The sequence below is a fragment of the Barbus barbus genome (assembly GCF_936440315.1).
Source record: "Barbus barbus genome assembly, chromosome: 1".
NCBI classification, from domain to species: Eukaryota; Metazoa; Chordata; class Actinopteri; order Cypriniformes; family Cyprinidae; genus Barbus; species Barbus barbus.
Window position 1 is genome coordinate 14,197,166 of NC_136729.1, and position 24,795 is coordinate 14,221,960.

The 24,795-nt window shown below is 37.2% G+C and overlaps 2 protein-coding genes across 2 annotated transcripts; both read right to left on the reverse strand.

Annotated features, from left to right (window-relative positions):
- Positions 1-1,301: 1,301 nt before the first annotated feature.
- Positions 1,302-5,157, reverse strand: LOC306870524 (protein TEX261-like). Its single transcript, XM_079417828.1, has 6 exons — positions 4,962-5,157; positions 3,875-3,954; positions 3,436-3,589; positions 3,279-3,346; positions 3,085-3,187; positions 1,302-2,750 (listed from the first exon to the last, which is right to left on the reverse strand). The coding sequence occupies exons 1-6, from the start codon at positions 5,029-5,031 to the stop codon at positions 2,635-2,637; spliced, it is 591 nt and encodes a 196-aa protein (XP_079273954.1). The 5' UTR covers positions 5,032-5,157; the 3' UTR covers positions 1,302-2,634.
- A 2,369-nt stretch (positions 5,158-7,526) lies between these two features.
- LOC306880262 (shootin-1-like) lies at positions 7,527-23,360 on the reverse strand. Its single transcript, XM_079433691.1, has 17 exons — positions 23,244-23,360; positions 22,926-22,975; positions 22,365-22,425; positions 22,144-22,238; positions 20,657-20,837; positions 20,435-20,532; positions 20,124-20,205; positions 19,945-20,039; positions 11,986-12,120; positions 11,460-11,607; positions 10,765-10,948; positions 10,600-10,658; positions 10,337-10,437; positions 10,044-10,073; positions 9,727-9,780; positions 9,051-9,204; positions 7,527-7,906 (listed from the first exon to the last, which is right to left on the reverse strand). The coding sequence occupies exons 1-17, from the start codon at positions 23,275-23,277 to the stop codon at positions 7,758-7,760; spliced, it is 1,710 nt and encodes a 569-aa protein (XP_079289817.1). The 5' UTR covers positions 23,278-23,360; the 3' UTR covers positions 7,527-7,757.
- Between the last annotated feature and the right edge of the window lie 1,435 nt (positions 23,361-24,795).

The window sequence follows — 24,795 nt, forward strand, 5'->3', positions numbered from 1 at the left end:
GTTCATTATTTTCTGTAATGTACTGATAAACATTAGACTTTCATATATTTTAGATTCATTACAACACAACTGAAGTAGTTCAAGCCTTTTATTGTTTTAATATTGATGATTTTGGCATACAGCTCATGAAAACCCAAAATTCCTATCTCAAAAAATTAGCATATCATGAAAAGGTTCTCTAAACGAGCTATTAACCTAATCATCTGAATCAACTAATTAACTCTAAACACCTGCAAAAGATTCCTGAGGCTTTTAAAAACTCCCAGCCTGGTTCATTACTCAAAACCGCAATCATGGGTAAGACTGCCGACCTGACTGCTGTCCAGAAGGCCATCATTGACACCCTCAAGCAAGAGGGTAAGACACAGAAAGAAATTTCTGAACGAATAGGCTGTTCCCAGAGTGCTGTATCAAGGCACCTCAGTGGGAAGTCTGTGGGAAGGAAAAAGTGTGGCAGAAAACGCAGCACAACGAGAAGAGGTGACCGGACCCTGAGGAAGATTGTGGAGAAGGACCGATTCCAGACCTTGGGGGACCTGCGGAAGCAGTGGACTGAGTCTGGAGTAGAAACATCCAGAGCCACCGTGTACAGGCGTGTGCAGGAAATGGGCTACAGGTGCCGCATTCCCCAGGTCAAGCCACTTTTGAACAGAGAAGCAGCACTGGACTGTTGCTCAGTGGTCCAAAGTACTTTTTTCGGATGAAAGCAAATTTTGCATGTCATTCGGAAATCAAGGTGCCAGAGTCTGGAGGAAGACTGGGGAGAGGGAAATGCCAAAATGCCTGAAGTCCAGTGTCAAGTACCCACAGTCAGTGATGGTCTGGGGTGCCATGTCAGCTGCTGGTGTTGGTCCACTGTGTTTTATCAAGGGCAGGGTCAATGCAGCTAGCTATCAGGAGATTTTGGAGCACTTCATGCTTCCATCTGCTGAAAAGCTTTATGGAGATGATTTCATTTTTCAGCACGACCTGGCACCTGCTCACAGTGCCAAAACCACTGGTAAATGGTTTACTGACCATGGTATTACTGTGCTCAATTGGCCTGCCAACTCTCCTGACCTGAACCCCATAGAGAATCTGTGGGATATTGTGAAGAGAAAGTTGAGAGACGCAAGACCCAACACTCTGGATGAGCTTAAGGCCGCTATCGAAGCATCCTGGGCCTCCATAACACCTCAGCAGTGCCACAGGCTGATTGCCTCCATGCCACGCCGCATTGAAGCAGTCATTTCTGCAAAAGGATTCCCGACCAAGTATTGAGTGCATAACTGAACATAATTATTTGAAGGTTGACTTTTTTTGTATTAAAAACACTTTTCTTTTATTGGTCGGATGAAATATGCTAATTTTTTGAGATGGGAATTTTGGGTTTTCATGAGCTGTATGCCAAAATCATCAATATTAAAACAATAAAAGGCTTGAACTACTTCAGTTGTGTTGTAATGAATCTAAAATATATGAAAGTCTAATGTTTATCAGTACATCACAGAAAATAATGAACTTTATCACAATATGCTAATTTTTTGAAAAGGACCTGTATATATTGCATAAGCATTCCGTTAAGCACTTTTTGCTGATAGATAAGCACATTTACTATCATAATATACAATTTTTTATGAAAACATACCTCAGAAAAAGATTAAAATTAATATTGCCATATTGTTTTAAAATTAATATTTTTGAAGCCATGTAAATTACAAAAGTCAATTTATATTTAATAACATTATTTATTCATATTTAATTAAACTGAAAAACCATGTTTAAAGTGCTTAATCTAATCTTAATTAAATTAATAATCCTAAAAAAAGATAGTTTTCCTAATGCAAGATTTTCAGGTAATTTTGGTCTGAAATGTAACCTGATATGTTTCTGATTCTGAGATTCACCCTTTGAGCATCTTATTTGTACATGACAATGTTTACCTTTCAAAAACTCATACAACTGAATTTTATTATATTTCTGTACAGCACACAAATTAAACATGGCCAACAATATGGCTCTCATGACTGCAGTATTTAAAGCAACATTTTACCCCAAAACTATCTTTTCTTTGCTTGTCACACCAACGGCTGATATAAAATGGATTTATAAATTAACAAACAATCCTTACTGAAACTGACTCGACATCAGGTCATTACATAAAAGTCTAATCTTGAACAAATACTTGTAGTGTAAGATGTGGCGAAGAGCAAGCAAACCAAACATTGGATTCAGGATAAAACATTCCTTTAAAATGTGAACTAATAATCCAGACATATCAATTCATTCATGAGCGAACACAAACATTGGCTTTCAAAGTGATGCGATTAGAAGAAAATCAGCAGGAGCCTCTAGAGAAGCCGAAGCCCCTTCCACAATCATCTAGTACAGACACGTCAAAAGATCAAGCCTTCACGAATGAAAGACTTCAAGTCCTTTCATGGCTTTAGACGCCTAAGAAGACATGAATCAACAGACAGTAAATTCATTTGAGAGTTTGTGTGCGTTTGTTCTGATCTGGTCCTCTCCCTCGGCTACAGATTCAATCTCATTATTATCGTTCCTCCTAAAAAATATGCTGTCCATTGAAAGGGGCCGGTGCCCTGAACAAACCCTCCCAAACCCCTTTGTTTGATGCGCATCTGAACCACTTCATCAGTACATCTTCTGTCGGCTTGGCAAAACGGCCTCCTTCAGGAAGGAGAAGATGAGCAGGATGCCTGAGCGCTTGCCCCGCTTGCCTTTAGTGAAGTAATTTGACACCACATCGTCTGAAAAAACAGAGGAAATAATGGATAGTGCTTAGACTTGACCATGGTAAATGTCTGGATAGAAGTGGGTGATTTAAATTACAATATTTTTTTAAATATTGGTGATGATATCATAATATGGAACACTCGCAAAACACATAGATTTACTTGATCCTACTACTTTTTATGATTGTAAAAACAACATTTCTTCAACATTTATATAGATTTCTACCATTTTAATACATGCACCGTTAAATCACTCACCCCTGTAAGTACAGTACATAAGCATAGTTTAACATATCCATGTGGTCATAGACTGTATGAAATCACATTTGCTAAGATCACAGTCACTCACCTCCCTGCTGCACAGTGGATGGAAGAACATTCTCTCCAGCAGAGAGAGAAACGAAGAATGAGAACGGAATCACCCACAGACATACAGTGAAGTACGCTAGAACCTGAAAACACACACACACACACACATTAAACTTTCACATTATTTATGCAGCATTTGTACTGTTTCAGTCTGTAAAATAAAAAAGAGCCTACCTCAGAGAATGGATAGTACTCCTCCGCAAAGTACTGGAAGGCCATATAGTGGTTTAACACAACCAGTGCTGCAAAAGAGAGCAAAGATACAGATGAGAGGAGAACACAAGCACAGAGATCATGGTAAAGTACATATAAACGCCTCTTCATCACGCACCACATGACAGGATGAAGTTTGGCGAGGTCAGCATGATGTATGGAAACGTCTGCAGCAGACCGAAGTAAACCAGGTTGGTGAAGAGACCCACTCCTATCATGAGCGTGGGGAAGCCCTCAAACAGATAGAGTCCCACCAGCACCGCTGTGGAGAACTGAGAGATAAGAGTACCAGTTAGATGAGACGTGACGTGTAACATAACATCCCTAAAAAATGTGCAATATTGTTAGAGCAGACAATATAGTAATCAACGGAAATTGCATGCAATTCTCTCTTGAAATATTACACTGAACAGAGTCAGAATTTGATTCAAATTGGATTTGTGGGCAGTATGATACTCTGGTCACCAGATATGCCTCAAGCTCCTACAATATTAGTGTATGCAAGTATTACTAATAATGCATGTCAAGCTAAAGTTTACTACAAAGGTAATACTCACCATAATCATATATTTTATAATTCGGCTGGTGGCGACTGTGTACTCCTCTATTAACTCCGCCAGGTAATAAAGGCCTGCAGCTATGAAGACAAATAGTAAATTGAGAAAAACTACAAACAGAACGTATACGCCTTCATGTATAATGCATTATAAAGGTATTCATAATCGACATTATATTTTTCATAAATAATTGTAACTAAAGTTAAAATGCATTATATTTTCAGATTCCTTGTTACATCTGAAACTGGTGGTTTGTCATGTGTTTTAATGCATTATACTTTCTAAAAGTGTATCAATGTTTAGATAAGTATTTTAATGTATTTTTACCATTATTCATGGGATCCTAGAGTGCATTATAAGGCTTCATTAATGCATTATAAATGCTTTTGTAATGCATTATATTTAAAGGCTTTAGGTAGTGTATTATGTGATCAACAAACCTGCAACATGACAACAAACACCTTAATCCATTAAAATGTTTTCACAGCATATATGGATCTATCTATCCATAGAGTAAACACAGGTGTATAAATACAAAATTCTCAGTCACCATTATTAATACATCTGCCTACGTGGACAGAGACATTTGCACTCTTTTTAAGACACTGTCCACACTCAGCATGTGCCAACCACTAAAAGAGAGTTGACAATTAGCCAGTAACAAGAGCAAAAATTAGCCATCATACATTTTCAACAGACATTAGTTCATTTAAACTGAAGTGTCATGCCACGGATGTAACTTTTCCAGAATGCATGTCATGTAAATGGGCGGAGCCCATTCAATCCTGTATTCTGCAACACCACAGTGTGAAATATAAAAACTAAAACACCACAGTGGGAAATCGAAAAACTAATGCAAGCCTGAAACACAACGAGCTTATCAATTATTATGTCAAATGATTTTACCAATGTTTTGTTTTAGCTCAGCCCACTGTTGTTCTGTTTTTCATCATTATTTTTGATGAAGGCTACTATTAATTGACAATAAACAGATATTTAATAGATAATAAGGCATAGGAGTGGTGGGATTTCTTTGGTCGCGTCAGCAAAAGGAGTTAGCGGCTAACAGCGGCGACATAAAACTCACCGATAGCGAGAGTAACGAAACATATCTGCACAACCAGCGACAACCAGCTGAGTAAATAAATAAACCACATCTTTTTGAACGGGCCAGTCGAATAAATACGGGGCTGGTAAACAATAAAAGGAGACGTGTGTCTCCACTGCTAGGCTAACAACTGAAGTGGTCAAAGTTTCTTCTGAGGCTTCCTCAGACGTAGCGCGGCGCAGCTGAAGTGGGAGTCTGATCACAAACAGCGCCACCCAGGCTGGAGGCGGTATTGCACTGGTGAAAAAATACCGCAAATGATAGTATGAGAATTCTGTAGCGAAGATAGATTCCAGGTGCATTTATAAATTAAATTCAAATAAAATGTATGAGAATTATGTAGTAATTCTGAAAATATTAATCAAATTTAAAAAAAGAAAAGAAAATCTGTGTATATAGATTCAAGCTCTGCTCACTGTGAACATTTTCTGAACCAATTAGGTGCATTTATAAATTAATTTTATTTTTTAACAAAATAAGAAAATGTCAGGAGAGATGCCAGCTCTGCTAATGCACCAATTAGGTGCAAAATAAAATAAAATAATAAAATAATATTAAATTAAATTAAATTAAATTAAAAATATTTGTAGATAGATTCCATGCAGGTGCATTTATAAATTATGAGAATTATGTAATAATTCTAAAAATATTAATAACAAAATCAAATAAAAATCTGTGTATATAGATTCAAGCTCTGCACACTGTGAAGATTTTCTGAACCAATTAGGTGCATTTATAAATTAAATTAAATAAATTTTTTAAAAATAAAAAGAAGAAAATGTTAAACTAAATTAAATAATTAATAATGTAGTGATTCTAAAAAAATATTAACAAAATAAGAAAATCTCCGGAGAGATGCCAGCTCTGCTAATGCACCAATTAGGTGTAAAATAAATAAATAAATAAATAAAATAAAATAAATTCAATTCAATTAAAAATATTTCTAGATAGATTCCAGCTTTGCTAACACACCAATTAGGTGCATTTGTGTAAAATAAAATGAATTCTTCTTATTATTTTTTTCCCATGAGAAACAAATTCAGTCAAGTGTATAAACAGGCAGGCAGACAGACATTCAGAGAGAGAAAAAAGGGCTTTCCAAGGACCTCACCCAATTTGAATTTTTTCATCCTGCATACACTTGTTTTGGTCATGCATATTACATCCACATCTACACATCTCTTCACCTTCTGCCTCACACAAACACACACACAGATGTACACACACCTAAATCGGACACCTTTCAGTTTCTGGGGAAAAAACGTGAATTCTTTATAGTGTTTGTTATATGAAAAGTTCTCTTGGGTGAGAGGAATCCTGACAGAATGAAATTCTTTTTAAAAGGAGAGAGGCAAAAGTGAGCGAGAGTGGAAAATAATTGTACTCCATTTAAAATGCTTTTATCGAAGAATAGGAGTGTGGAGGTGTTAGGAGAAAAGGCTGCCCTTTTCATTCCAGGTATTTCCAGATGGACGGATAAACTCACCTAAATACAGCGACATAATACAGCGACTTAGAAATATATTCTGATACTTACCTAATATGGCTGTTTTTTTTTTACAGTTTTCATTTTAAAAAATAATCAAACCAATAACAATTTATTTACACAGACACTGTGTTAAAGGTGACATATCATGAAAATCTGACTTTTCCAGGTTTTAAGTGCTATAATCAGGTCCCCAGTGCATCTTACCAACCAGGAAACGTGAAAAAGATTAACCCAGTAACTTTGTTTTAGTACGCCTTTTTCTATTTAACAAATTTATGGGTCGATGACAAGATGGGCTTGACTATTTAGATTAGAAGCCTGTATCTCAATCCAAATGAGATTCCCAGGTTTTATTTCTATCATTAGAGTAAATCTCACTAACCTGAACCAATTTACCAAGAATGACACACAATTACACCTAATATTAGCCTAATATTATGATTTTACAGTCTTCATTTAAAGTTATAAGTATGTATTAACTTAACATACAGTATTTTCCCCCCATGTGTTGGAAGAGATGGACAGTTTTTACTTTTCGGACAAATGCTCCTCAGTTATTATTGCAGGAGACTGACTTAAGACACAAAGGTAAACATGAAAAAGCATCTGAGAACGGCAAAAACTTATTTTGCCTTTCTCCAAATGAATAATCCCAAATTCAGAGTCAAATTAACAAGGTTGTGGATCAAAATGACAAAATAAGACTTGATTACATTAAGCCAAAGCCTTGATCTCAGTCCAAATGAGATTCTCTGGCATTATATTAACATTGCAGTAGATTTACACACAATAAAACCCAGCAGGGTGCAATGCTGGTTTTATGAATATAAAACAATGTCACATTAATATAATTTTGAGTTTTAAAGCTTTAAAAAATGTCAATGTCAGATTTGTAATTCAACAAAACGAGAGAACCAATCAAAGGTCCAAATACTTGTGCAAATCAAGTATTCAAGAAAGTCTAGTCTTTTAATGGAAGAATTCACACCTCAAAAGCAAAAATGTCCAACACAACAGCAAACGCAGACTGAGTGCAAAGAAAAGACAGACTGGGTATGTGCAGAAAGAATGTCTTTTATTTCTTTCATAATTCACTTTTGAATGCATGGGACCTTGTTTTTTTCATCGCACTGTTAACAGGGTAAACGCTTTCTTCAGCTTTGTGACATTTACTTTAAACAAATTCCAAGAGGCATCTGGCAGGAGGAAACAGGTGTTGAAATCATACTTAGTTCAACATCGCGTTTCTCAAAAGTGCAGAAGGTCAGACTCACAGGCCTCAAAACTCACTTTTCTTCCCATATAATGGACTCAGAAGCCTTTATGCGAGAGATTCTCTTCTCACGGTTCTGCTGAAGTCTCCGGAGCACAGGAGCGCTTCCACTCTCCCCCACCCAGGGCGAAGAGCTTGAGACGGACACGGCTGCAGGTGAATCTGCGAGTGGGTGAGGAAACATCGACTTTGAGCTTTAGTTAAGTGGCTGCGTTATAACGCAGCTCGCACAAACACTCATAACCAATCAATAAAAGAAGAGGCTGCTTTTAAGCACCACTGTGAAAAAAACAATTTGGCAAATGATTTTTTTAAAAAAGGTTTCATTTTCCACAAGCCACTACTAAACTACTAATCAAAAATTATTTTGCACCTTTTTATCCCAAAATGTATCTTTTTACAGTAAAAAAATATCTGCAAATTGTAAGATAACTTCCACTGAGAAGCAAAATTGCATATTAAATGCATATTATTGTGCATAAACCTTGCTGCATATTGGCCTAATATGTTATTTCTTATTTACTTATAGACAGCTCTGCCATTTGGAGGTTTAGCCTACCGATGAACACTTAATGTAGAAATCTAGATAAATTAAGTTTTCTAATGTTTTGTGTACTTGTTTTTAGGTTAGTTAGTCAGTTAAAAAATTAAAAATAAAATTACATATTTTTGGGCTTTTTTATGCCTTTTTATTAGATAGGACAGTAGAGGGAGAATGGGATGGGATCGGCAAACCTTGAAACAGGAATCAAACTCAGGTCGCTGCAAGCACAGTTGTGCTATATGTCGGTGCACTAACCACAAGGCTTTCGGCACCGAATGTTAAAAAAATTATAATAAAAAAAAATATATTTATTAATTATTGTAATTTAAAAAAAAATATTTTAGCAGCTTAATCCTCTTTATTTTATTTTTAGAAGGCAATTGCAGAATTTAGAGAAATAACAATAAATACAGGGCCATTAAAAGACTATGTAGTAAATTTAATTTCTCTCATTACACATTATATCTCAGGGGAAAAAAGATAAATGAAATAAAGGATAAATGAAATAATAATTTGGATAAAACATAAGTGAAAATAAAGGATAAATGTAAAAATCCTGGTGATTTTATAATTGTTAGATTATAAATATTATCTGCAAATAAACTTAGAATTCAGTTTTGTTTGCTTTTTACTGCGTGCTTATTTTTTCAATAATAAACTTTAGAGTTGACCAGTTTTGTATAAGCTGAAGCACATTTAAATGCATCAGCTGATTAAATGATGGTTTTCAGGCCTTTGAAAGAGTAAAGAGAGAGATGGTACCTTTGGGTTTGGATGGAGAAGGAGGGGTCCCTTTTTCATCCCCCATGGCCCGCCTCCTTCTCTGGAGCACCATCTGAAGCTCCGCCTCCCCAACATTACGGCTGAAGCGTTTTTTAGAGTCCACCCTTCGAGGGCCAGGCCTCCTCTTGGAATCCTGAGGTGAACCAGCCAATAAAGTTACATTAATACAATAAGCCATGAGAGGTCATGCATTTTGCTGTGGTTAAGAGGTGTTTTCCCTAAAACTACCTTAATTATGGTAAAATCACTAACACACGACCTTATTATAAAATGGATGCAAACAGTAAAAAAAATTAACAGTGACAGTTAACACTAAAAACTGGAGTAATGATGTTGAAAATTCGGATTTGTATCACAGGAGTAAATTAAAATGTAAAATATATTTAAATAAAAAATAGTTATTTTAAATTGAAATAATATTTCACAAATTTGACTGTATTTTCGGTCAAATAAATGCAGGCTTGACAGGCATTAGAGACTCCAAATTTTTGAATTGATGGGCGTCAAAGTATTTGCACCCAGATTTTATTTCCTTATATGAAAGTATATGTACTATGTATAGCCACTTAAGTATATTTTAATATCAACATTGCAAACAGCTAGTTTGAGTAATAAAAGTAATCAGTAGTCCATATTTTAAGGGATCTTATTTTACCAGCATCCCCTGCAATTCCAGCACAGCTGATTTCCGGTTCTCAGACCTCTGCTCCTGTAAATGTAAATTATTTCTCATTAATAATATTTTGTCATTTCTGAACAGTTACTTTCTGAACACATCATTTGCAAGCAATGTATAAAGTAGTTAGGCATGCCACTACACACACATGAACTAGTCTCACAGTCAGGGAAAATAGGAAACCTCCACATACATTAAAATGCAACCGCAATCATGGTTGCAGGAAGACCTGAAAGACCACAGTAATGTGTAATTGTAAATAAAAAACCCATATGAAATAGTGTAGTATCACTAACCCTCCATGCATTTTCATCCTCTGACACAGCCTGAAAAGAAACCAAATGTCAGATATTTTTTTCGGTTTAAACAGGCATATATTTAAGGCATGTCTAAAACATAGATTATCAAAGGTGTATTTTGTTATTTCATTAAAATCGATGTCCTACTTTGTGAATCGTACGAGATGCACACATGCTCATAGGATTTTTCCCGTCACACGTTCGATTATTTTCATACAGACAGTGTTGGCGCCTCACTGTACAATTTATGTTCAGCAAAACGTATAATAATTCACCAGTGACAGACCCACCTGTGGCGGTCTGAGAATAGGTTTGAGAATAATGCCTTTCTTGATTCTTTCCATCATTTCATCCACAGCTCTGGCCTTCATATCCTCCGTAATTGCGGGTTCTGTGAGAAAATCAGCACAGTATTCATTGAGGATGGAAGAGCAGTGCTTGCGTTCTTTGATTTAACTTCAACTTTTAAATTATTGTATTGTTTCTTCCTGTCTGCCGTGTTGATTTTGCCTTTCACATAGTACAGGTTGGATGTAAGGTATGATTGTCTTACTCGCAGTTTGAGTGGCGTTGCTTTCTCCCTTCTTTCTGTTCCTCAAAGCCTTTAATGGGCTAAAAATACAATGTATTTAATTTGAAAGAACTTTTGAAGACTTAGCATGTGTAATCTATTTTTATGGTTAGAATATCTGAACATTGAAAGGTGTTGAAGACTCACTCAGTGACAGCTGAAGATGGAGGAGGAGGAGGAGGAAGAGGAGGAGGAGGAGGAGGAGGAGGAGGGGGGGCTGGCGGCACCAGTGATGGTGGATCAGCTGGATTTTCGTTTGCCTCATTCACTTGGTTAGATTGGATGGAAGGAAATTGCTCCATATCTTTCGGTTTATCCTTGAGCAGCTTGACTAGTTGCGAAATGATTAAATTGCAATCAAAATATCATTTATTTTATAACAAAATATTTTCAGTGATGGCTCTTTCAAAGCTCGAGACATAATGGAGATCTTAAGCATGTTTAATGTAAGCATCAGCTTGTATGACTCAAACTGTCTCTATTTCTCCTAAAACATACATAAAAACCTAAGTAAATGTAATATAGTGCTATAAAATCAATGTGAAAAGCAGCTTTGTTCAATTGGTCTTAGAAGAACATGATGAAAAATACTGTATTTCATATGGAGACTTTGATTGTAGACTTGGCCAACATGAGTTTGAGACATTGTTGAGATGTTTCTTGAAGACTAGATGGACATATCTGAGATCTTTTCTCTTGATGAAACAACTGAGATCTCATGTGTGCTTTGTCTTGCCATTAAGGGCTCCTTTACAGAATATAAGGTCCTAACACTTTTCCAGCATCATAATCTAGATAAATATAAATATGAATATATATATATATATTTTAATAAGACCTACTTTCCTCCTGAAGTGCAGTTACAGATTGTTGCGAGACTCTCAGCTGAATCTCAGCCTCGCTCCTCTCTTTCTCACTGATCTCCAGCTTTGTTCTTACTGCGGCCAGATCTGACAGAGAGTTGAGATCCTGAGCTGCTGTCTGAGACATCTGTATAGACAGATACAGTTAAAGCTGATTCAAATATCACATGACACTGGTTGACATTTTAGAATTGTTTCAATTGAAAATCCACAAGCTACCTCCACAAAAAAAAATTTTTTTTTAATTATTCTAATAATTATTTAAGTACAAATAAAACATTTGGTACAATTACAGTGTAAATAATATATATATATATATATATATATTATTTACAGTTTTTGTTCACCACTTTTATTTATACAGACAAGAAATGAAGTAAAGAACAGGTGAAACTGGATCTGGAAATTATGTGATGTATTCAAATGTTTTCCAATCACATAAGCATCACAACTCCACCTCTCTGACACAAACACCTGAATACACTAGACACACTGACACACTCACCTGGTTTTGGTAACAGAGTCGTATCTCTTCCAGAGCTTTGCTGATTTCAGTCACTTGACTCAGCGCCTGTTGTAGTTGTTTCTCAGTCTCTGCATTCTGAATCTGTCTCTGGGTTTCCTGCTGTTTCACCAGCATCTGTAAGGGAAAACCAATCACTTGATCAATCAGCCTATCAATGATACATCTATCTATCCATACTGATAAAAAATGTATAGCCTGAATGCACTGTAAGTCGCTTTGGATAAAAGCGTCTGCTAAATGCATAAATGTAAATGTAAATCTATCCATCCATCTATCCAAACCAAACTTCAAATCTCTCTTCAAATGTCCAACGTTTTCAAGGAATAGCACGTCTAAGACTCAATTTTTTTACAAGCCAACATTCAAAGTTCATTAAAGACCTTTCCAACATTTTATTTTATTTGTTGAGCTCTGTGGGCATGATAATTACTCATGCAGCGAATTATCAGAAAGACTTTCATTCAGCAGAACAAAACCTCAATAGAATCAGTTCTGTTTGGGAAACCAAAAATCAAACCATCCATTATATCCCTGAAATTTTAGATAACAAGAAACATACTTGTTGAAAAGCAGAAACGGCGAGCAGGAAAGGGAAGTGTGAGTTTGTCATGTGTGTCACTGTTTGAACTCTCACTTCTCACCTCCATTCACTGCCCTTTCGCTCGGCTCGCAAGAAGCACAGGCCTAAACCACCAAACGCGACCCCTGCAGAGGTGCAATTACAGGGAAAAGCATGTGCTTGACGAGTAAACGGGAGCGTCTCTTTGTGTGATGACGGATTGTATTTTCTCCCTTTCGAATTAGTCCATCATTAGGCTCTCTGTGACTGGAATAAAACACTGAACAAGAAAAAGATGAATGTGTTTTCAAAACACAGGGAAAACAGACAAATGGAAGGGGTGGTGATAAAGAATGTCATTCAAGCTGTGTGGTGTGTGGCCGCACATTCAGAATGAGTTTGAGTGGTGCGCGAACCGTCGGGGGTCCCTTTCACAGGTGAAGGCCCCCTGTTGGGACCCCTATTATGCGAATGGGGCACAATATACACAAAGCCGACAAAAAGGAAGTGTCAAAGGACAGGGGTTTAAAGAGCTGCAGATTTTCAAACTGCCATCTCGATGGGTGATAATTACCGCAGGAAGAGACGAGGGATGCAAAGACAGATGCAACTTTTAAGCGAAGATGCTCATTTAGACTGAATGAATGCTAAACCTACTGGAATTAACAGCACCAGCTGGACTGGCATGGTCAAAGAGTGTTATCTCAATCCAGTGTTTTTTCTTCTTTGTTTCGTGTTTGTTTCATTAATGCAGGTTCACAGTTGTGTGAATTGACCGGATCCAGCCCAAATCTCCCATGGCCCTTGTACACACTTGAACAAATCGGAAGACACTATACTTCCTCCCATCTACTGTCTATTGATTCAGATATTGCCAGGGCATGTAGGCTTCTGAGCGAGAAGTGTGTTTTTATGTCCAGATTATTTAACTGAGGTGTTGGGTAGCTATCATAATATTAACCTTTTTTGTTTTTTTTACTTAATGTCTTACGCTTCTGTTTTAATTATTTATTTTTTTATTTTTTTATGTAAAGCAAACTTTGAATTACCATTGAGTATGAAATGTGCTATACAGATGAACTTGTCCTGAATCTAAAAACTTGAATAAAGTCACTTGTTAATAGAGTTAAAGTGCAGCCACATTTGGTGAAATTTCGCAGTGAAATCCATTAATTTGAATAGGAATAGACCTTTTCACATTTCCGGGTTTCTCAGCAGCAGAAGTCGTCATAGTTGGGTAAACTTCGAGAGCAGTGAATGGGAGTACTGCAAAAATATAGGCCTATATATTTTTATTTGCATTCCTATTTGCTCAAATTGCAAAAGACAATGCCACGATAGTTTTTTCACGACTTTTAATCCAAGAAAATAATTCAGAGAGACTGATAACGACAGTCAGAAAAGAGAATATTGTCAAATTTACCATCCCTCCCATTGACATTGAATTAGAAACACCATGGCATTAGTGTTAACTAGATTTTTTGTAATTTGATGCAAAGGGGATGCCAAGTATAGTTTTATAATGTAGGCTACAAACAAAAAATAAATAAATAAATAAATAAAAATAAAAATCAACTTTCCAGGATTTACGATGCTGTTGACCGTTGAGTTGAAAGTGAAGAGTCTATCTTGTAGTTTTGCTTGTGTTCAAGTTGAGCGCGCCTTTCAATTTATTTTTAAATAGGCCACTGGTAACCAGTCTAATGTCGAGTCGTTATTGATTTTTTTTCAAGCAAAAATAGCAAATAATTTATCACAATAAACCATAACCCTCTATTGTACCGTGTTGCCTCCAGGCAACATACTTTATTTCAGGGTTTTTTAATAAAATGAGACACCCATTTAATTGGTAAATGCTATCTCAGGGTATAGTAGAACTCAAACACTAACCAATGAAAATGCAAAAAAAGTTGTCACATGACCCACAGGGGTCCATTTTGCTTCCAATGTCAGGACATGTGCACATGTCACATGACTCCCTATTTTCGCCAATGAAAAGTGCATTTATCATCAATTTTCATCCATATAATTGCCTACAAAAAGTCACCTTCATTATTAAAGGATTAGTTCACTTTTAAAAAAACTTTTGCTGATAATTTGCTCACCCCCATGTCATCCAAGATGTCCATGTCTTTCTTTCTTCAGTCGAAAAGAAATTAAGGTTTTTGATGAAAACATTTCTCCATATAATGGACTTCATTGGGACCCAAACGGTTCAAGGTCCAAATGACAGTTTCAGTGCAGCTTCAAAGGGCTTTAAACGATACCAGACGAAGAATAAGGGTCTTATCTAGCGAAACGATCGGTCATTTAAAAAATAAATAAAAAAGTTTAAGTTTTATAAGCACAAATGCTCGCCTTGCTCTGTTCTGTGATGCGCGTTCGTGACGTCACGTAATACGCAATTACGTGGAAAAGGTCACGGTTGACTTAGGCGGAAGTACCGAGTCAGTAGGCTTTTTAATATTAAAACACCCAGGATACGCACACGAAATGGGCATTTTAAACGATAAACTGACACAAAGACATTTGAATATGTGTATATGGTCCTCCTTCCGCACATTTGTAAACACTGACTTGGTACTTCCGCCTAAGTCAACCGTGACCTTTTCAACGTCATTGCATATTACGTGACGTCACGAACGCGCATCACAGAACAGAGCAAGGCGAGCATTTGTGCTTATAAAACTTAAACTTTTTTATTTATTTTTTAAATGACCGATCGTTTCGCTAGATAAGACCCTTATTCATCGTCTGGTATCGTTTAAAGCCCTTTGAAGCTGCACTGAAACTGTCATTTGGACCTTGAACCGTTTGGGCCCCAATGAAGTCCATTATCACAGCCATATCACCCTGCAGCCCAAGACTGGTTGCCCACTGAAGCTAAGCAGGGTTGAGCCTGGTCAGTACCTGGATGGGAGACCTCCTGGGAAAACTAGGTTGCTGTTGGAAGAGGTGTTAGTGAGTCCAGCAGGGGGTGCTCACCCTGCGGTCTGTGTGGGTCCTAACGCCCCAGTATAGTGACGGGGACACTATACTGTCAAAAAGCACCGTCTTTCGGATGAGACGTTAAACCGAGGTCCTGACTCTCTGTGGTCATTAAAAATCCCAGGATGTCTTTCGAAAAGAGTAGAGGTGTGACCTCGGCATCCTGGCCAAATTTCCCCATTGGTCTCTGACCATCATGGCCTCCTAATCATCCCCTTGCACTGATTGGCTTCATCACTCTGTCTCCTCTCCACCAGTAAGCTGGTGTGTGGTGGGCGTTCTGGCGCACTTTGGCTGCCGTCGCATCATCCAGGTGGATGCTGCACACTGGTGGTGGACGAGGAGAAAACCACCCCTCACAATGTAGAGCGCTTTGAGTGCTTAGAAAAGCAGAAAAGCGCTATATAAATGTAATGAATTATTATTATTATTATTATATGGAGAAATGTTTTCATCAAAAACCTTAATTTCTTTTTGACTGAAGAAAGAAAGACATGGACATCTTGGATGACATGGGGGTGAGTAAATTATCAGCAAAAGTTTTTTTAAAAGTGAACTAATCCTTTAAGTAACGAAGTATTTTCAAAAATGTTACATTATATATAATTTTAGTAAATTATTATATAAATATTATTATAGTATAATATTTATTTTAGGAAATTGCCTCAAGGCGACATTGTACCGTTATGGAATCACATGAGGCCATTCAGGTTGTAATACAAGTATATGATATTTGTAAGGAAATGAGTTAGAATGATCTAAATGTATTTGCATTTTGGCAAAAAATAGTAATTCAGATATCTGCACATAATTAAATTTTTCTGTTGAGAGGAATTGTTTTCTCAGCTTTCACAAGCAGTGAGGTGTCATTAGTGAAGAAAGAGATTTTACATGCATGTGCTTGTGTGTATGTGCATGCTTTTAAGGATAAGGTGCATATTAGGATAAGATTTTTTATTTTTTACCTTGAAACAACTCTGATTGTAATGTTTTGATATGATAACTCACACACATTATCAACACATCTCTCCTCACAGGCATCTTCCCCACAGCATTCAAGCAGGCTCGGGTAACCCCACTGATAAAAAAACCTACATTAAACACTTCTCTTTTAGAAAACTACAGGCCTGTCTCTCTCCTTCCATTCGTAGCGAAAACACTCAAACGAGTTGTCTTCAACCAGCTCTCACTGTTTCTTTCACAGTACAACAAACTGGATGCTAAACAGTCAGGTTTCAGGAGTAGCCATTCAACAGAGACTGCGCTACTCTCAGTCACTGAAGCCCTGCGAATTGCAAAGGCTGATTCCATATCATCAGTCCTCATTCTGCTGGATCTTTCTGCTGCTTTTGACACTGTCAATCAACAGATTCTCCTGTCTACCCTCTCATCACTTGGCATCACTGGGATTCCACTTCGCTGGTTTGTATCCTATCTCACCGGTAGATCCTTCAGGGTGGCCTGGGGAGGGGAGGTATCCAAACCACATCAACTGGTCACTGGAGTTCCTCAAGGATCGGTTCTTGGACCCCTCCTCTTCTCCACATACACTACATCGCTGGGTCCCATCATACATGCACATGGCTTCTCCTATCACTGCTACGCCGATGACACACAGCTCTCTCTCTCTTTTCAACCAGATGACCCAACGGTAGCTGCACGGATCTCAGGCTGCCTGGCGGACATCTCGGCATGGATGAAAGAACATTACCTACAGCTCAACCTGGCAAAGACAGAGCTTCTTGTCTTCCCTGCTACTCCGACTCTACAGCATGACTTCACGATTCAGTTAGGCTCATCAATGATTACCCCATCAACTTCGGTCAGAAATCTTGGTGTAATCTTTGATGACCAGCTGACCTTCAAAGAGCACATTGCAAAGACTGCTCAATCCTGCAGGTTTGCACTACACAACATCAGAAAGATCAGGCCCTTTCTGACAGAGCATGCTGCAGAACTTCTTGTCCAGGCCCTTGTCGTTTCTAGGCTGGACTACTGCAATGCTCTTCTGGCTGGTCTGCCATCAAACACAATCAAACCTCTACAAATGATTCAGAATGCAGCGGCACGACTGATCTTCAACGAGCCCAAAAGAGTGCATGTTACACCTCTCTTCATCTCCTTGCACTACCAGTGGCAGCTCGCATCAAGTCCAAGACACTGATTCTTGCATACAGAACGACCACAGGATCAGCACCCTCCTACTTCCACTCACTATTACGAACCTACATCCCCTCCAGAAGTCTGAGATCTGCTAGTGAGCGACGCCTTGTGGTACCATCACAGAGAGGCTCAAAATCACTCTCCAGAACATTCTTGTTCACCATTCCTGGCTGGTGGAATAATCTTCCCACCCCTATCCGGAACGCCAGATCCCTGGCAATCTTCAAGCAACAACTGAAAACTCATCTCTTTCGGCACTACTTGACTTCATCCTAAACTCAAAAAAGAAAAAAAACTTAATCTTTCCCTCTATCTTTCTCTCCCTCCCTTACTAGCTTGTACTTATTTGAACAATGACTGAGACTTGGTGTTACGAGCACTTCCTCTGATTGTCTCTTCAAGATGAATTGCTTTTTGTATTCCCCAATTGTAAGTCGCTTTGGATAAAAGCGTCTGCCAAATGACTAAATGTAAATGTAAATGATAACTGATATGATGGTTTGGTTATACTTGTGATCCACGATGGTACAATGTTGCCTGAGAGCAACAGCTGGATATGAAATTGCATTTTAATAAATATGAGATATGCAATACATTAAAAACTAGATAAAACTAACTGTTCAAGTATTTAGTTAAAGAAAAATTATGTTAACAATAAATATATTTATTGTTTTATGCAAATGTCAAATGTTTAAAATTTGTCCGTTGTGGTACAATGTTGCCTTGAGGCAACAAACTTTAAAAAAAATAAAAAAATAATGAAAATTTTTATTGATATTGTTATAGTGTCCAATTTTGCACTCTCTTTTGAATGGTCCAATTCAAACTTCGCCAAGTGTTTCTCTGTAAAACTATGGCTCCGGGATTTCAGCAACATTTTCTCGATAACGGACACAATTATAAAACTGTTATGGAGAGCGGTTATTACTGAGAATTATTAAAACTTTATCGTCATAAAACTTAATGTACACGAGGAAAGGCGATCGTACTAAGGCTACATCGAAACGGAAATGAGCCCAAAGTATATCGACAAACCACTCAAGTCAAGCGAATTAAGTCAGATTTACAGACTAAAGTAGGCTACTGTTTTTCTGCCTCTCACTGTATGTGAAATTGACAGTCGTCCGCCAATGGGTGAGTCGTTCGCTCCAGTATTTGTTTGCCGGTTTATATTGTGAAATATATTGATTATAGTGTATTTCCGTGTTATCTGTTGGGTTCAGCGTCTTCACCGCGATAAACAGAGGATATGCGTAAAAGAGACTTAATATTCGTAGACTAGAGTAGAAAGGCTTCAAGACATGTGGCAGTCCAATGTTTGTCTATTGAACTGATTCCTGCCACTTTTGATATCCCATGAACCCCTGCGAGCGGTTGGTGGTTGCTTGAAAGAATAAAATGGCCTCTTAAAGGCATTTGAAAAGTAGTAAATTAATTAATAAACGTCTGTCTTTAATCTATTATTCCATTTATAGCGAAAAAATAAGCATTGTAGTCATTAAATATTTGCTTAGTTATGAATAAAGTACACTTTAGTTGGTTTTTGATTATCAGTACAGTAGCTGAGTTTATGGTAAGCTGAGTTTCTTCACACACAAAACCTGCCTGTTTTTCTATGATTTGTTACCTTTTTACTGTGCACTCTGCATCAGATTTTTGATTCTTTTACAGTCTTATGATGATTTTTAGGCACTGCAGTTTAAATGCTGTTGCTGCAAATGACAGATTTTTCAGCATTGTATTTGGTTACTCGAATTACCTGTTGACTACTCATACTTTACACCTAAACTGCATGGAGTCATTGCACAAGTTATTTCATAACATTGTGTTTGGCTTTCATGTTGAAAATGTTTTTACTATTTTACGTGGTGGCAAATTCGTATAATGTGATTCATATAGAAACAAATAATTTTAGAAAAAAGCATGCAAGCGTGAATGTCCACCCCTAAACCTACCCATCAGTGGGGACGTAAGCAGATTGTACAAAAATGTAAGATTAAGATTGTTGCCATGAGATTGTGTTGGACCTCATATGTCGGAGCATCCTAAACTTGTATATGCTCAAACGGTTAACGTTTATAGCTTTGTTCACACATAAAACAGGACTTTTTTTCAGTTATCAAACTTGAGCTGTAGCTGATTTGCTGGCATTTTGGCTACTAAACAAAAACAAATGTTAAATTTGCAGATGAAGCAGTGCGAGTGAAAGCACCTATTCAAAAGAGTACCTGGTGTGCAAACACTTCGGCATGCTGCCTGAGTCCTTGCTCCATTTCGAGCTTCTGAGAGATCTCTGTAAACTCTTCTGTGACCAGCAGGGACACTGGAGCATGAACACAGAGAAACTACCATGAATCTTTTGATCTGTGGGTGCTAATTAATGGTAGAATATATTCGGCTGACTCACCTCTCTTAATTTTATTCACAGTCTTGCTCTGCTTACTGAGCTTCCTCAGAAGGGCCTCTTTCTCTCCGACCTCCAACACCAACTTAAGAATGGAATAAGAGTTTAAAGTTTAATCAAATTCAATATTTGAGTATTTTAACCTACATATAATTAAAGTAGGGCACTGACGAGACCCATAAAGATCCCTATAATGAAGAAACACTGTTAACATAGTTGCCATTACCATTTTGGTGCAAAGAGTTAATTGTTTTATCAGAAATTATGACCACAACTGTATGCATGTCTCATATGCAGGCACTAGGCCATTATACCTTCTCCTTCAAATTGTCCTTCTCTTTCTTAAGAAGCTCCACCTGTGCAGTGAGTTGAATTTTTTCTCCAAGTAACCGGTCTACAGATGATTGTAGTTCTGTACAAACAGATTGCAGAATTATATGAGCCAAAATCTTCACTTTTTCTATTCTTGGACATGTTTATGGGAAAGCATATTTTTGACTGCTTTCAATGCTTGTGTTCTTTAGAAATTAGGCTACCTCTAATTTGATTCTGACTCATGAGTAGCAGATCTTCACTGCTCTCTTCCTCAGGGATCGTTTCAGAGCTGGGATCAGCCTCGGGGTCCAGGTTCAGGATGGAAAAGTTTTCTGGCATTTCTGGAATCAGGGGAAGTATAGCTTGGCTTTGCCTCTTTAATGTCTTGAAATCTTTATTCACCTGTGGGTTAAAAGGTCTCAAAAATTGAGAAAGGGTGGCATGATACCTATTACCAATATCAGCCTCAATACCACTTGCCCCTTTATTTATTAATCCAATACGAACAATATACTATATCATTTTTAAAGGTGAACCGTGTATGGCACCATTGGCCAGGCCCATAATCTGTCCTTCACTCTTAAATCAAGACTCCAGCAATGCCATAGTAGAACCATTTTTGATTCCTTAAAGTACCTTTCAGTGAGCAGTTCTGAAAAGAAGCATTTTTTTTCTTAAATCTAAATTAATTTTTCCACTGAAAAATAACCTTTTGTGGAATGGAAAGGTTCCATGGATGTTAAAAGAATACATAAACTGACAATTTGGTAAAAATGCACACACCCTCAGGCCATCCAAGATGAGTTTGTTTCTTTATGGAAACAGATTTGGAGAAATGTAGCATTACGTCACTTGCTCACCAATGGATCCACTGCAGTGAATGGGTGTCATAAAAGCTGATAAAAACATCACAATAATCCACACCACTCCAGTCCATCAATTAACATCTTGTGAAGCAAAAGGCTGTGTGCTTGTTAGAAAGAAATCTATCATCAATACATTTTTAACTTAAAACTGCTGCTTCCGGGTTAAATACTCCATCAATAATTTTGCTTTCTCCAGTGAAAACATCATCTTGTCTGAATCAGGAGAGAAATATGCACAGATCAAGCACCTTTTATAAGTCCAAAGCAGCTCTAAACAAACATGTGCATGGATTTTAATGTGAGAGGACAACGAGGGGTGACTTTTCACTGCGGAACTGTCATTTTTGGACTATGGACTTGTATTTTGGGCAGTTAAAAGTTAAAGTTAAAATGCCTTAATGGTGGATTTGTTTTTCACAAACATGTACTTTTTTCACTTCACAAGACATTAACTGATGGACTGGAGTGGTGTGCATTACTTGTGGAACATTGTGATGTAGAAATATCAGCTGTTTGTACTCTCATTCTGACGGCACCCATTCACTGCAGAGCATCCATTAGTGAGCGAATGATGTAATGCTAAATTTCTTCAAATCTGTACCGATGAAGAAACAAACTCATCTACATTTGATGACCTGAGGGTGAGTAAAGTTTTAGCAAATTTTCATTTTTGGGTGAACTATTCCTTTAAAGATTCTTCATATGCCAATAAAAGCCTTAATTTAGAGTGTTGGATTAATGACTTGGAGAACGTCATAGCTTGTAATCGATATGGGGATGTGAAATAATCAACAGAACAAATACAAGCCGTTAGACTTGTGAGAAAAGGGAAGTGAACCTACCTTCAGTGCAAAGGCCTCTGCGGTCTCCCTGCACGATCGCTCAATCTGAAACTGCGTTTCTAACACATCCAGCTCCTTAAGCAGTTGAGCAGAGGCTGAAAGTAGTTTCATAAATCAGGTTTTTGAAAGAATAAAAGGTAAGGATTTCATAGTGAATGACTCATTCCAGTAAATGAGTTGAAATAAGAGGGTATTGCAATATCAAAAGACTGATATCTCACCCTCCTCCATCCTTGACAGCTTTTCATTCGCCTCATCTCGCTCTTTCTCCAGAATCTCACACTGTATAGCAGATTATGGAATGATAAAAAGACATTTTAAAACTTCATTGCATAAACAAAATCCATAACTGACACATGGGTGAAGCACTTAACAAGTTTTTGTTGTTGTTGTTGCTGCAGAAAATCATTGCATACTAGCATAACAGGACATATTTTGAATCATTATGTGCAACTTTATATAGTTTTTGAGGATCTCTCAATTGCAGATGTATTTATCATATTGCATCTTGTAGTTGTGACAAGAGAGGGCCTCCAAAGAGGTTGATTTGATTCACTTACATATAGCTCTTACTATTTTTATAATATGCAGTAAGGAAAATATTGTACAATGCAGAAGTTTTGCATTAGCAGATAACCAAAATGTGTGGCATACAGTAGAGCTCACTGTGTCGTATCATAAATATGTTTAAAACACTTATCAATACGTGCTGCATGCTGTTTTACATACTGTCTTTTAATAATGTAGATTAAGAAGTGCTCTCAGACTTAAGCAGAAATTACCTCAATGTCTCTTTCATCTTCTGAAGACAGGGTGTTCTCCTCCTCAGAATCTAAGAGGCAACAACTGAAGTTTTCAAGTTGTTCTTCTGTTTCATACACTGTATTTACAGCATTAGTAAAAGGCAGCCATGTTTTTGTATGACCATTGTTTCAGGTAATTAATTTCCTACATTACTGTGCTAGTATCACTGGACTGACCAGCTTACTTTTATCTAACATATTTTATTACCCAGCTTATCCAGTAGATTAAAAATCAATTTTGAGAGTTTAGAATGTTTTGGCAATTTTTAAAGCGAGAAAAAAGTGAATGTATCCAACCTGAAATTTTTTCGTCTGCTTCAAAATTCCACATAATTTCTGAAGCTTCTTGTTAATGTCTGCTCTTCTAGATCCCTCTATTTCTGCGTCTGTCACTCTCTGTTTGACAGTGCACTCGGGAGGAAGAACTGAAACTAACTTTAGTGTACAGCTGTGCTTTTAATTCTTCCCATTTTGTTACGTAAATTGATACAAAAGTTCATTCTGCTTTGCCCTTTATGAGTCAACAATGACTGTTTAGAAAGGATGTGATAAAGTAACAATCATAATTTGTCGGTAGATGTGCTCAGCCCTTGTGAAAACATGGGCAGTCTTGGTTTAGTGACAGAGTTATCTGAACAAATGATTAAAAGCAATTTTTAAGCAAACTACAGTTGCAGTTTCCTGAAATGATTGAATTTTACAGTATAGAAGTTGCAAAATTACTGACTAAAGAATTCAGTTGCAATGCAAAGAGTGGCAACAATTCATGTCGGTACCAATGCTATGGTTTATCGTGGTTAATTTTCTGGTATCTTGGAACGTGTTGATGGTTTCATGGTGGAGCTGTTTCACATCAGTACCCAAATATATCAAATATATATTGAAATTACTTATTGGGTCATTTACAATACAGCAGTTCCTGTGTTCTTCATATACTTTGTTTCATTGAAAAATCCATATTCTTTTGATCGTCTGTTCCATTGGAAAACTGTCTGTGGTCAAACTTTGTGACCTTGAAATGTGTATAAATGCAAAACTATATAAAGGGCAGCAGTCTGGCATGTAACATTAAAAATGAACTTGTTCAGTTTGTTTGGTCTTAGAGTTATACAAAGTCAATCGAAAGGCTGTCTACACATTCAGTATGCCTTGTGAATATTGACAGTACATAAAGACGGATCTAATTTAGTTTTGATCTATTCTATAGGTACATCTAAAAAAAATTTAATATCATGAAAAAGTTCTTGTAACTGATTTCAAAAAAGTGAAACTTTCATATATTTTAGATTCATTACATGTAAAGTAAAACATTTCAAAGGTTTTTTGTTTTAATTTTGATGATTAGAGCTTACAGCTCATGAAAGTCAAAAATCAGTATCTCAAAATATTAGAATATTTACATTTGAGTTTCAATAAATGACCATCCCTGCAGTATAAATTCCGGGTATCTCTTGTTCTTTGAAACCACAATAATGGGGAAGACTGCTGACTTGGCAATGATCCAGAAGACGAACATTGACGCCCTCCACAAAGAGGGTAAGTCACAGAGGGTCATTACTGAAAGGTGTGGCTGTTCACGGAGTGCTGTATCAAAGCATATTAAATGCAAAGTTGACTGGAAGGAAGAACTTGGATAGGAAAAGGTGCACAAGCAACAGGGATGACCGCAAGCTTGAGAATACTGTCAAGCAAAACTGATTCAAACACTTGGGAGAGTTTCACAAGGAGTGGACTGAAGCTGGAGTCAGTGCATCAAGAGTCACCACGCTCAGACATCTTCAGGAAAAGGGCTACCAAGCCACTTCTGAACCAGAGACATCGTCAGAAGCGTCTTACCTGGGAGAAGAAG

What these genes read in the sequence shown, in the direction of transcription:
- LOC306870524 (XM_079417828.1), bottom strand. Translation starts at nt 5,031, where the DNA reads ATGTGGTTTATTTATTTACTCAGCTGGTTGTCGCTGGTTGTGCAGATA. An exon ending in TTATAAAATATATGATTATG is followed by an intron (nt 3,590 to 3,874) that starts GTGAGTATTACC and finishes CTTATCTCTCAG; the next exon opens with TTCTCCACAGCGGTGCTGGT. An exon ending in AAACTTCATCCTGTCATGTG is followed by an intron (nt 3,347 to 3,435) that starts GTGCGTGATGAA and finishes TCTCTTTTGCAG; the next exon opens with CACTGGTTGTGTTAAACCAC.
- LOC306880262 (XM_079433691.1), bottom strand. Translation starts at nt 23,277, where the DNA reads ATGTGGAATTTTGAAGCAGACGAAAAAATTTCAG. An exon ending in CAGAGGCCTTTGCACTGAAG is followed by an intron (nt 20,838 to 22,143) that starts GTAGGTTCACTT and finishes TTTAACCCACAG; the next exon opens with GTGAATAAAGATTTCAAGAC. An exon ending in CTATTCTCAGACCGCCACAG is followed by an intron (nt 10,074 to 10,336) that starts GTGGGTCTGTCA and finishes GTTTCTTTTCAG; the next exon opens with GCTGTGTCAGAGGATGAAAA.